General features: G+C 50.9%; 3 protein-coding genes across 3 annotated transcripts; 1 reads left to right on the forward strand and 2 right to left on the reverse strand.

The window, feature by feature from the left end:
• Positions 1-1,917: 1,917 nt before the first annotated feature.
• LTHEOB_3246 (uncharacterized protein) lies at positions 1,918-2,568 on the forward strand (the record flags this gene model as incomplete). The annotated part of the gene is made up of 1 exon (XM_035512148.1): positions 1,918-2,568. The coding sequence occupies one exon, from the start codon at positions 1,918-1,920 to the stop codon at positions 2,566-2,568; it is 651 nt and encodes a 216-aa protein (XP_035363139.1).
• A 111-nt stretch (positions 2,569-2,679) lies between these two features.
• Positions 2,680-2,955, reverse strand: LTHEOB_3247 (Conidiation-specific protein 10; the record flags this gene model as incomplete). The annotated part of the gene is made up of 2 exons (XM_035512149.1): positions 2,680-2,778; positions 2,830-2,955. 2 exons carry the CDS (start codon positions 2,953-2,955, stop codon positions 2,680-2,682), a joined length of 225 nt encoding a protein of 74 aa, XP_035363140.1.
• Positions 2,956-9,617: 6,662 nt separating this feature from the next.
• LTHEOB_3248 (Bzip family transcription factor) lies at positions 9,618-10,931 on the reverse strand (the record flags this gene model as incomplete). The annotated part of the gene is made up of 1 exon (XM_035512150.1): positions 9,618-10,931. One exon carries the CDS (start codon positions 10,929-10,931, stop codon positions 9,618-9,620), a length of 1,314 nt encoding a protein of 437 aa, XP_035363141.1.
• Between the last annotated feature and the right edge of the window lie 2,324 nt (positions 10,932-13,255).

Genomic DNA, 13,255 nt, shown 5'->3' on the forward strand with positions numbered 1-13,255 from the left:
AGTAACTGAAGTGGCAGTTCTACAGACCACGCCCATTCACATAAATGGGATATTTGTGTCATTTCTTAGGCGAGTTCAACAATTGGACCCACTGAGGCTCTCCTCAATCTTGAATTCGGGCTCATCCTTCTATAATCCCTGGACCGAATGATGCTGGGGGTCTCTGTATGTAGTGTGTAGGAATGAACCAAATAATCGTAATAAGCTAAAGGAAAAACAACCTAATCTGAATCGGATATTCTACGGCGCTGTCCTTCGTGTGAAATAGGTGTGGTAAGGATAGAGCTACACAAGGAACCCCTTCCAAAACATTTTTTCATGCGCCCTCAGCACAGTGTGGCACCAGCCTTGCCAGGCCATGACAAGCACACTGAAGTTTCTTGCTTGGCCCTGATTTTTAGCCCAACCTAATTTCATTCTCGGATATTAGACATAATTGACCTCATTATGCTTGTACGCGAGAAATTGCCATGCTTATTTCACTACTAAAATCAAAGTAGAGAGGCTGATATCACTATATTACAGCTCAGCTATCGTAACCGGTCGTTGCACATCCTCCCGCCTTTAAGAAAGACGACGTCATTCCGGCTGTTCCAGCCTCGCACCTGTATGTCACTGTGTAATCAAGGTAAGCAGGAATGACTAGTGTGGAACTTAGCTGTGCAATGATTCCACATTACGTGGGGGCCAATGGACTTTCGGACACAAGGCAGGTCATTGTGAGCTGAATGCTGGTAGTGCAAGGGAGGATACCATACGTCGCTGCGCAACATTGCATAGAGCCTTGTAACACACAATAGTTCAGCATGGCAGTGCCTCGCATCCCTTTCAAGAGCACCATTTAAGATGACCCGAGCCTCGTTTTCTTCACTTCCTCAAAAATCTACCTTTCACCTACAACCACACCTGGCACTGGCAGAGATTATTTCAACTACATCACTTCCAGTCTCTACACCGGCCTATCTACTAATTGGATGTACACTGCTACTATTCAGTTGGCACTTAATGGTACTGAGCCAAGCTGGAGCCGCGATGGCTGGAGCTTTGTCCCAATCGATTTGTCAATTACGGAGAGCGGGAGTCCAATCCAGAAAGTCGGAAGTGCGTCTTTCAACCCTAGCAAAAATGTCTCCGTATCGACGCCTGCCATACGAGCTCGTCTGGAATGTACTGCTTACCCTGACTTGGCCAACACCAGTGACTGGTTGACAACTCTCGATCTGAGCAATCACTCCATCTGGAATGCGAGTACCCGCCCACAGGATGTAATGACCGGATATCAGCTAGGTACGGGCGGCCAGTACGGCACTGGATTCTTTGTCGACACAAACGTTCTCGGCACTGCGACCTATTTAGCTTGTTGTGCTAATGGAACAACTCAACCTACTCAAGGTCGTTCCGCCGTCGGATATTGGTCAAAAACCGACCCTTTTGCCGTTGGGTACGAAGTACAATGGCAAAATAAGATAACAGTCAAATGGATCTATGGAGATCTGCTGTCCGGGCTTCGATACGTTAACTCTACCGACAACGTAACACTGTTTACGGAGGTTCCTGCTGCACAGGCCCTGCATTGCACGCCAGCGATTGAGAAAGCAACAGCAGACGTAACCGTTGATCAAAGAACCGGCCGGGTTCAGTCGTTCAAGATAATAGACGAGCCAAAGTCTGCCCTAGAGGCATGGAAAGACCTTTATATCGGCCAAGAACATGGAAAGTCGGGGCCGCTATGGACCGACTACACTCAAGACGTTTCTGTCAGGTAAAAAGATGAACCGATATTTTTCATGCAAGTAGAGGCTTCTGACTGACCCCAATTGCAATAGTTACGGTGCTTTATTTCAAGACGCAATGCTATATGCGAGTAATATTCTCCTATTATCGGGCGCACGTACAAATTCCGAGATCCTTGAAGATATGACCTTCAACTTCCGCGACCCCAATAATGGCCTCAACGTGGATTTCATGACATACTCGATGTACATTTTGGCCAACAAAGACCCAGAGGCTCTGCTCGATGCATCAACTCTTGAGCGCCTTGCCAATAAGACCTTTGCCACATTTTTTCAGCACTTCGTCAGTAGCAACTTCTCAATCGAAACTGGCGGCTGGGCGTACCAGCAGATCAACAGCAGTCGCCCGTTTGACCCGGTGCCCGGTCAGTCGCTTCCTCCAGGCAACGGCTCCACCCCTCAAACCCCCGAGAACGTGAGCCTCACAGCGCACGTAGACATCCACACACGGGTCGAGCTTCTGGAGGTCAACGCGGTTGCCGCGTGGCTTAGTGTGGCCATCTTGGCCTGGTTCATCCTCACTGTCATTGTCGTGGCGGTGATGGAGGGAAGGCACTTGAAGAGGTTGATTAGAGATTTCGAGTGTCCCGCAGACGTCCTCATTTTGATTTCGAGAAGCGAGCGACTACTGCAGTTTGTGCGGAGCAAGGATTTGGAGGGCCAGGGTGGTGAAGATGACGGGCAGGTGATGACGAAGCTGGCTTGGTTTCAGGACTCGGACGGCAAGGAGAGATGGGGCATAGAGATTGTCGATGATGCCTCTGAAAGGCCATGATGCTCCATCTTCATTAAAGAAATTTGTATTTGCCAGCACTTTTATACAAATGACAGACAAGACGTTTTTATATATATGCGTCACGAATTTGCGTCAGCCTCTACGATACATTTACTTCTGACCGCCCTTGCGTCCCGCCTCCTTCGCCTTCTCACTACCCACCTCGAAAGACCCTCCCGACATTTGACCACCCTTGGAAGCAATATCATGCTACGACTATGTCAGTACTGTACCTTTCATGATATTAAAACTGGTACAGACTTGTTTATCTGGATCCATGGATGCAAAGCCACCCTGGTGACTCGCCTGGCCCCCTTTCGAAGCAATGTCGCGGACTTCGTCCTTGGAGCGGTTGGCGAAGTTGCCGGGGTTGGTGTTGTCGGTCATTTTGGCTGAGACGCGTTGTTTGGAATTGTGTCTGGCAAAGTGTCTTAAGTGTGTGCTAAGAGCGCAAGTGACTTTTATCGTAGCAGAATGGTATCAGATCTCAGGCATCGTTTAAATAGAATTCCATGTAGTGCAGAATCCACATTGCGTATCCATCACGGCATCTCCATTTGCAATGTTCTTTCGATCCAGAGATTATCACAATGACGTCGAAGACTCACAGTAGCTCGATTCTCTGCAGCTTGATCATGGATGCCCACCGGGTCTTTGCTCTAAGATTTATGGTTTGTCTAGCGGCCACTAACTTGATGGGTCTAGCCAACACCCGCATATCTCGGTTTACACAGCAGTTGCGCATGCGATTCCAGCATCCATGGTAGTCACACTGATGTCCGTTCCTGGCATCCCCGCAGACTTCGGCTCGCCGTGAAGTATCATTGCGCCAACCTTGCGTCATAATTTTGGTGAAGATAAAGTTTCGCGATGGAGGACTCAGGTGATGATACAACGATGACTATGATATCATGACTTCACGTGAATGTTGCGACCCGCAGAATAATACCCATGAGATATTTTTTGAACATGGTTTGCAGCAAAGTAAATCATGTCAAAAATTCCAAATCGTTGCTCCACGGTATTTCTGGAACCAAGACTGGCATTCCGTTCCACAAGCCCTAGCCAAGAAATCGCAGAGTGTGGGGGCTGCCTTTTCAAAGTGGGGGCGATGCCTGCATAAGCTAGGCGACCCTGGCGTACTGACAGGGTCCGGAACACATGTATATCACGCGAAATTGACGCTTGCCTGTTAGCTCCCGGGGCTCTTCTTATATTCTTAGAAGCCCAATCAATGTTTCTGACATTCCAGAGTGTCGCCCAAGCTCAATGATAAATCGCTACACTTATGTGTGTTCGGGAAATGAAGGATGCTTCCGACCGGTAGGAGACGATATGCAGGTCACCTATTACGAACCTTGGCGAATCACTTTCAGTAATTGAACTTCTCTATGACGTCAATTTACGAGACAGCATCGCGGCCCCCAAAGCCGTACAACCAGGGGTCGCAACAAGCGCAAGCGCGCGCTTGCAAGCGTTCAATCAATCCGCTTGCAAGCGGCCATTTTGGACCCGCTTGATCGGATTTTCAAGATCAAGCGCTTAGCTTGCAAGCGGGCCCAATTACCCTGATTGATTGCAAGCGCTTGGTAAGCGGTTTTTATAGGTAGTTACCTACTATAATAGGCTTAGTGTTACTAATTTTATATATCTTAGCGGGTGGAGAGGAGAAGAGCCTTGAAACCGTCTTAATATGCACGTACCATACCTTCCGGATTAGACAAACACTAAACCTATTCTAGTAGAAAACTGGCTTGCAAGCGCTTATCAAGCGATCAATCAATCCAAGCGGAGTCTTGGCGGATTGATTGATCTGCAACCCCTGCGTACAACGGGGAAAAATTTGTTCAAATACCTCAGTAGTCTTCGTTTCTTTTAGTGGATCTATCTTCTCTTTCGCGTACTGACATTCTTGTTCTACTTTTAGCGATCATGGCAAGTCGTCTTGGCTCAGGGTGAGTGTAGTTGCAAACAATTCGCATGTTCATCGCCTGCTAATTTGGGAAATCATTGGACGTGTTCCAGAGATACAGGCTCTTATTCCCGCATATCAGATACCGACCAGCTTGAGTTTCACGATACCAATGGAACTCAGAACGGACCGAGATCCAAAACGCTGCTCACGTTATGGCGACGTGGTGCACAACGAGTTGGCTTAACTGACCTTTCCCGACAAGGCTGGCGAGCTGGCGTAAGATGCGCTGCAGCCTTGTCAGCTTTTGTGCTTTTGCTCAATATTTCCGTCATAGTTGTCGCTTACACCCACCCTGTCCGGCAGCAGAGTGGCGAATCTTTCGGTCCACTCGTAATCGGAGATTGCGAGAGAATCAAACGCATCGGGACTTGGATCCACTTGGGAATCAACGTCCTGAGTTCTCTCGTTCTGGGCGGGAGTAATTATTGTTTGCAATGTCTCAGTGCCCCAACACGCACAGAAGTGGACAAAGCCCACTCGGAGGGCTTTTGGCTCCACATTGGGGTTCCAAACTTTCGAAACTTCCGGACGAGTGGACACCGCAAGTTTTGGGTCTGGGTTATTCTGAGCCTTTCTTCAATTCCGTTTCATTTACTGTGAGTTGTCAAGGTGAAGATAAGGTATTCCTTACTGATCAATATATCAGATACAACTCCACTTTCTACACATCAACAACGACATACTCGTATGACATATACTTTGCAGACGAAGATTTCGCGACCGGCGCGTACGTCGACGAGGACCTTTTTTCACTTTCACACAGGAATGTTACCGTCCGCCTGCCTAACGGGACCATCAGTGAAACGGAGAACTCCGGACGCTACAGCACCAATGTCCACGAAATCCGCGATCTCGTCATCGAGGGAGAGAATGGCCCATTCGAACGACTGGACAAAGATGAGTGCATACGAAAATATGCCAACCCTTTATTGACGGATCGCCGAAACCTTATTCTCGTGGCCTCGAACTCGCCGCTCGACAACCTCACATTCATTGGAGATCTCTCAGATGTAGATAACTCCTATGACGACCTTCTATGCCCTGCAAATCCTCCCCGGCCGGTGGTGTGTGGCCCGCAAGATTCGCAAGCCATCATGACTGGATCACTGGATTTAGTCACTTGCAGTAACTCTTCGTTGTACGCAGTCAGGTCATGGAAGCGGCCTTACGCCGGCAATTGGGACGCCGATTATTTCCAATGGATCTGCTCTCAGAACGGTTCCGCACTTGCTTTGGAGACTAGCGTGTCATGTGGAGGGTTGTCGAACTGCACTGCCGAGGCGGCTTGGGACAAATATCATGGGGCGCAGCAGTGGATCGTTGCAGGCTTCGACATTGACCATTGCCTGAGCGAGAAAATGGAAGGAGAGTGCGCTTTGAACGTCGGGCTGCCACTCTTGCTTACAGTTGTCGTTTTCAATGTTGTCAAACTGCTTGCCATCATAGCCACGATATGGACCATCAAGGAGAACCCTCTGATTACGGTTGGAGACGCGGTGTCATCTTTCATTGGGCGCCGCGACGTGACTACTGGTGGGATTTGTCTGTGGTCTTGGAAAGAGGTTGTTCGCCGACGAAATCCGCCAAGCCATGGAGCCAGCAGCGACTCCCGTCATGCTGACAATTCCACCACCGTCATGGAACTATTGACCATTGGAGACGGAAACTCCGACTTGATCCGGTATACTCCTGTTAAATTCCCATCATCTTTCTCAAATGTGAGGCAAAGACGGTACAAAGCAGTCGGCACCCGTCGTTGGGTGCTTGCCAGTTTTCTGTAAGCAAATTATACGATCAAACTGGAATAGTCACTTACCATGAACAGAATGATTACCGCTTTCTTGGTCATCATAGTCCTATTTTCCTACACCATGTCTGTTTTAGGAAGACGAGGTAATGTTCAGTCAATCTGGAAGATGTGGATTGGCACCGTACTGCCAGAAACGCTGATCAGCGGATGGAGCGTTGCGACAAGTCGCAATGCGGCTATTGTTGAGACAGTTCTCATTGCTAACTTACCACAACTGCTTCTCACTTTCTTATACTTCGTCTTAAACAGTCTGTTCACGAGTATGTCATTGGCTACCGAGTGGAGTCATTACGGACAACACAGACGAGGTTTGCGCGTTTCGCAACGACGCAGCCAGGATCAGAGGTCCACCTACTTCCTACAACTTCCTTACAGACTGAGCATCCCACTTCTATGTCTCTCAGTCTTACTCCACTGGATGGTTTCTCAAACCATCTTCTTTGTGCAAATCAAAGGGAAAGACGCCGTTGGAAAGTCAGTAAAATTGGACAACACGTCTAATGACCCAGACGTTATTACCTGCGGCTATTCTCCGCTCGGCATGGTTATTACTCTTGTAATCCTAGTTGCTCTAATGGGCTTTGCTATCGCGCTTGGGCTTCGCCAATTAGCACCAGGTATCCCGATGGCTGGAAGTTGCAGCATGGCTATTGCAGCAGCCTGTCATGTGCCCGAAGGCACATCTGAGCTTCTGCCTGTGAAGTGGGGAGTTGTTTCGGAGGGCCTGTTTGGTGATGGGAAAATTATTGGCCACTGCTCATTTTCGAACGACGAGGTGGACAGTCCCACTGCTGGAAAGATGTATGCATAGCTAATCACTTGCCTATTCCGCCGGGAAGAGCTGTAGCATTCCCAAGTGGCGCGGTCAAAGGCCATTTCCTCCTGGCGACGAGTCCATACTTCCATATGATGGGTATCATGGCCATTATCGAGTCAATATTCCACGATAATCCTTTCATTCAGGGCCCGGACATGCCGATAACCACGAGTCTGTTGGAAAGTATTTTGGATACCACGAACGTTGTGAAGCCTACTGCTATCATCGCTGCTTCAATTTTAGAAGAGCTAAGCTCTACTGAGAAAGGCATCGATGTGCTAAAGAGATTTCATACTGTCTTCATTGGTGGGGCACCTCTCCCGAGGGACGCTGGGAACCTACTTAGCCAGCACATGAATCTACAAAACATCATGGGAAGCACGGAAACAGGGCTACTCGTAAGCCTTATCCAAGAGAATCCGGAAGACTGGGAGTATTTTGAGTGGACCTCAGCATACGGTTACGGTATCGAGATGCGACCCGTTGAGGGTGGTGGGCATGAGCTGACCATTCCGAGACGAGAAAACCGCGACTTCCACGGCATATTCCATACGTTTCCAGGAGAACGGCTTTACAGGACAAATGACGTCTACGAGCAGCACCCAATGAAGCCGGATCTTTGGCAGTTCATTGACCGCCTTGATGCTGACAGATAGGCGCGCGTTCAACGTGCTCGAGGTCTCCTTGCTGCAGCAGCCGGTGGAGCGGCGGAGTGCGTGGAGTGCGGACTTGGTGTCATGGGAGCCCACGCGGCTCGAGAGATTCGCCGTCGCGGCGGAGTCGGGCGATCCGGCGGCGGAAGATATCCCGTCACGGCCGCCGATAGCAGATGTGATGTCGGAAGAGGCGATGTTGCAGGTAGGGGTGTGGATGAGGGACTGCGCCAAGTTGCAACTCAGGCTTCCTTCAGCCAAGAGGATCCACACGAGCTCAGTTCGAGATCAGGATGACACCGGAGAGGGCACCCCCCGCATTCAAGTTGCCTTGGGTATGCAGAGATGGTCGCATGGGGAGTCTTTTGCTGCAGCCCTGGAAGGAGTATGATTTCATGGCCGAGGCTGTCAACAGCAGAGCATGGGTAAGCCGGGATGGAAGGCATGAAATATGAAGTTTCTTACTAACTTTTACAAGACACTAGAAGAGCGCCTTTTGAGCCCACGCATGTTGGTGTACACATCCACCCAACTCATGTGGATGTGCCAAACCGGCGTTAGAACACCAGAAGTGAACACTTCTGGCTTCATTGAGAGGGGCTTTGTAAGGCTTCTGGCCTTACCCACTGCGCCACGCCGGTTAGCACAGGCCTCTTCAGGGCAAAAGAGTACTGGAATGAACCCAATTGTTAGGGTTCATTGTGGCGTGGTCAGATAATATACCGTCCGTGACAGGCTTCGGACGTCTCCCAGACAATGTCTTTACCGCCGGAGCCAGGAGAGAAAGCGTCCAACAGCGGAAGGCAGATGACATAGCCGGCATGCTTCGCGTCTGGCGAATTGTTGTGGAAGATTACACCGCCCGGACTCTCACCCACTCGGCTGACAAGCTACGCGCCATATCTGGTATTGCAGCCAGGATGAAGGTTGCAGCACCCGAGATGACGTGTCTTGCTGGAATATGGCTCTCCGCAGAGCATCCCGAGATAGAAGCGGCGTAGGAGCTGATATGGAGGATCTCAGGCGGAAAAAAGCTTGTCATCGAAACCGAGGATGAGGCCATACGCCGCCCTTTATTTACGTGGTCTTCAGTTGAGGTACCTGTCATTTGGGAGATGCAGTACAAGTTCAAGCATTTTGAATGCCCAACACCGTGCGTACAGGTGTTGGATGCGCAGTTCGACCTGCGAAAGCCTCATCAGATGTTCGGGTTCATCAACAAGGCAACTATCCTGTTGAAAGGCCCTGCAAGAGGTGTGACGGGACGGCGTATAAATGGAGCAGATTTCGGTCTTGTTCCACACCACTTAGGTTTCATTAGAGACCTAGATACTACTATTCTAGACGAAACGGAAGAAAGAGAGCCTTTTCTCCCCGACGGGCGGAGGCAAACGTACACGGCATTGAAGATCAGGGAAGAAGTCCCAGCGCGGCTTTTACAGTTGCACAGCTCTGAGGGGTTAATCTTAAGAAATGTGGGCGACGGAGAGTACTGTCGGGTTGGGGTTTTCGAGGCACGAAGCATACCGGGACAGGCCGATTGGCTGAGTTCATTTACTCCTGAGACAACACGACTTGTATAGAAGGGAGTAAAGTAAGGCCCGGAGTCTGTCATTAAGGAACATCATTCTCTAAGCATGAATTATTTGAATATAGAATTTCAGCCGATTACACATCCACAATTGCAGCAGCGCAGACCGCTTTGTTAACGTCTTCCCGACGGATCCCGGGGCCTCTTCCAATGCACACGGTGCGCTTAATTAGTTCTGGTACATATAGAGGTTAGTATCATAGTCATACCCATATCGTAGAGGGAGGGGAGGTAGCCATACCATTAGCCAGTCTTTGTACATCAATCTCAACCCGCTCACCCAACATCTTCGAAATATCCCTGCCATCTCCGGCGCTGTTGGCTGGAGCATCTCCCAACACCACATCGCTCAGCCACGGGACAGTGGAGTTGAGGAACCGCTCCCATTCCTCAGTGCTCAGCTCATCCGTCATAGGGACGTTGGCATCCGTGGTGGCTCCCAAGAACCCTACAGAGCCATCCGACGCGCCCAATCTCCGCTCAGGTTGCGAAGCGTTCGACCCGCCCGGAAACCGATCAAGCATCTTACCCACATTCCCACGCAGACCTTGCCCCCAACCCCCGACATCCTGCCAAAGCCCCTGCAGGGTCTCGGCCTTGGCCTGCACCAGCGTGGCATACGGCTCGACCCGAATCCCCAACTCGGCCAGATACGCCTCCACATCCCGCATATCAAACCACACGCCCTCATAGAACCTCAGATCCGCCTCCACCTCCGCCGTAATCGGCAGCCCCATGGCGACCAACCTCGCCCGCGCGCTATACCGATACTCCTCCACATGCAGCGTCGTCAAATGCCGGCTCCGCTGCTCACCTTCCCCGCCGCCATTGCTGCTGCTGCTGCTGCTGCTGCTACCGCTGCTTGGCGACGCGTAATGCAGTCCAGCTCCACCCAGGTTCAGACGGAGGTCGCCGTACGGCCTGATCACCGGCTGCTGCACCCACTTCTTGAGCCGGTGCAGCATGAGCTCGCGGCTGGCGAAGTGCCGGCTAATGCGGAAGGCGCGCCGGTACGCGGCGGGCTCGAGGTGCACGTTGGCGAGGACGTAGATGCCGCGTTCGAGGCAGGCGCGCTCGAGTTGGTGGGCGAAGGTGATTTCGCGGAAGGAGTAGGTGTAGGGGAGCTGTGGGGAGAGGGTTGTTGGTGATGGGAGGAGCGGTTGGTGGAGGAGGGTGGGCTCGGCTGCGGTGGTGGTGGTGGTGGTGATGTCGTTGTCGTGGCTTGTGGTGGTGGTGGGATCGTAGGATATGCGGTAGCCGAATGGAAGGTCTTGTTGGATGACGCTGTCGTCGTCCGTTTGGGCCGCTGTTGTTTGGTGGGTCGATGGTGTTGGGCCGATGAGGACTTCTTGGCTTTGTCTTGGCCTTATGCTTAGAAGTTCGACGCCTTCAGAGGAAAGCCGAGAAGTTGTGGGGGTATGAGAGCTGCTGTCGTCTGAGGATTCCCTCCTTGCAACCTCTGCTGTCTGTTGTAGTTCTGCAATCTTGAAAGTCATCTGCTTGAGTCCTGATTCCATCTGGGGCGAGAGACCAAGGGTGTGTGAGGCAGCTACATGGCTGTTGAAGCGTGTGAGAGAGTCGCTCATGGCATCGATGATGATTTGTAGTTTCTCCACCTTCTTCTGCAACGTGGTAATTGTGTCATCCTTTTTCTGTCGATATGTTCGTTGAGCGTGTCGAATCTGCGTGCGACGGCGCTGTTGAGCAAACAGTCAGCCAGAGCTCTTCTTGACGCAAGCGAGCCGATTGTAGCGGTTTGAGATGACAAGTTAAGCCACAAGACTGATAGGTATGCGGAACGCTGCGTAATCACATGCATACCGAGCGGTCTTGGCCTCACTACCCGGAATCCCGGCCAGATCGATGGAGTACAAATGACTAACCTCGATATCTGTCGCACATTGATCTTCTTTTCGCGGTCTTCCCTTCCGTTTCTTGACCATGGACGTCGGCTCTCCTTCGGCAAAAGGGCGGGCTGTAGTGTGGAGCATCATGATGGCCCACCGGAGCGTGCCCAATCGGTGTAGTGGTTTTTTTTCTTTCTAAAGCGGTTAAGACACGGGGCGTTATTCTTACGATATTACGTCGTGAAAAATTTTCAGCAGAAGTTGCCGGATGCTGATGCGGAGAAGTCTTATTGCAGAGCGTCGAGTAATCAAAAAAGGTTTGCCTCGGCTGTTACCTATTTAAGGTTTAGCGCCAACAGCACTGATGTGCTGCCTGAAAGTAACGATACACCTTCTTCATCGATTTATTACCTCCGTTAGTTGTTATTGGAGAAGTTTATTAGCTTATTTATTATTCATTCATTTTGAGACAACTTGGGCTCAACACCAAACAGACTTGAGACACGATGGACTCTTCTACTGATGTGGAAGAGCCTTTATTGAATCTTTACAATGTTGGCTTTTAGACCTCGAGATGAATAGAGCTGGTTGCGATACCGGAGGAATAGACTGGTGAAGGCGCGGGTGGAGGGCGGGTTCCGGATGCGCCGGATCGCGCTGGGCCCCGCCAGATCGACCAAACCGATCATCGAGGCTTGGAGAAGGCCTTAAATTGTAGTATTATTGCGCCCGGCTAAACCACGGAGGCCAAACAAAGAAACTAGTCTTGATAATATCCTCGAGGTCCTGGAGGCAACCATGGAGCAGGATGAATCTCTTACTAAACCCAAGTTTAATCGACGCAAGATCGAACCGAATTCGTTAGACAGAGGTAGATCAAGATTTCTTTTCACGTTGACGACACATCTCATTCCTCCTCTCCCGATAAGCTGGAGCAAGGGTTCAAGAGCTTGGTCTAGAGTTTGGAAGAGCCCCAATAAGAAGACTACTATGCCGATCTACGGTCCCCTCTCGCTGGCCAGGCCAATCACGCCTCTACAACTCCACTCAATCCGTCCGCCAACCATTTTTAATCCAGCTTCGCACTCCCCACAAACCCATGATCTCCCTTTTAATGGCCAGATCATACTTTAGCTCAGGATTCACCTTCCCGACTAACTCTTTAAATTCTATACTAGCCTGCACTGGCATGACCGAGCTATCTATGACACACAAAAACACCACCACGCGAAAACTGCTCCCTAGTTCCCTTGGGAACAAGCGCCTTTTCCCCTCCACACCGACCAGGAATAACTCCCTCTTCATCCCGTTTTGCGCGCATGCCAGCATCTGTTTCGGCTTGTCTCGTCGCGGGTCGGCTGATACAACAAGCGGTAACTCGCCCTTTGTAACCTGCTCACGGTGCTCTGCGGTGACCGTGGCGGGCTGGTACGGTAGTCTGAAAATGGGCTGCTAGAACTAGGGGTCGGCTGCATCGGTCAATGGGTACTCGGCCGTCGGGGCGCAAATGGCGGTTGGGTGGGCGAGACCGAGCATCAACGAGATGTAGCCACCGGCAATGTCGACAGTGGCGAGGATGCGGTTGGTGTCGGCAAGGACAATGGCAGAGGTCTGGGTTGAGAGAACGGTCTGGAGGGGGTGGTCTGGATCCAGGTCCAGCTATTGTTCATGTCGGTCCACAGGAAGGGCGCATGCATTCTTCAAGGGTGGGGCCTGTGATGGAAGAGCAAAATGTACTGGTCCTCGATACCAGTGAGAATGCCGTCTATGCTGGCCTTGGGGAGCGGTGATAGTTAAACATCACGATGATAGCGCAATGGGGCTCCGCTAGCTCAAGGTAGCTATGGTGAGAAGAAGTCTGGAAACGGGCTTGACCCAGGTATGAAGCCACCGCCATGAAAGCGAAGTAGGATCGGACGAGGCTGCTGGACGTCCAACGAGGGACTGGAGGGCTCCAATAGATAATTACTGGTTTCAATCAGGTGATCTGACAC

Source organism: Lasiodiplodia theobromae (genome assembly GCF_012971845.1).
Source record: "Lasiodiplodia theobromae strain AM2As chromosome Unknown scaffold_8, whole genome shotgun sequence".
Classification (NCBI taxonomy): Eukaryota; Fungi; Ascomycota; class Dothideomycetes; order Botryosphaeriales; family Botryosphaeriaceae; genus Lasiodiplodia; species Lasiodiplodia theobromae.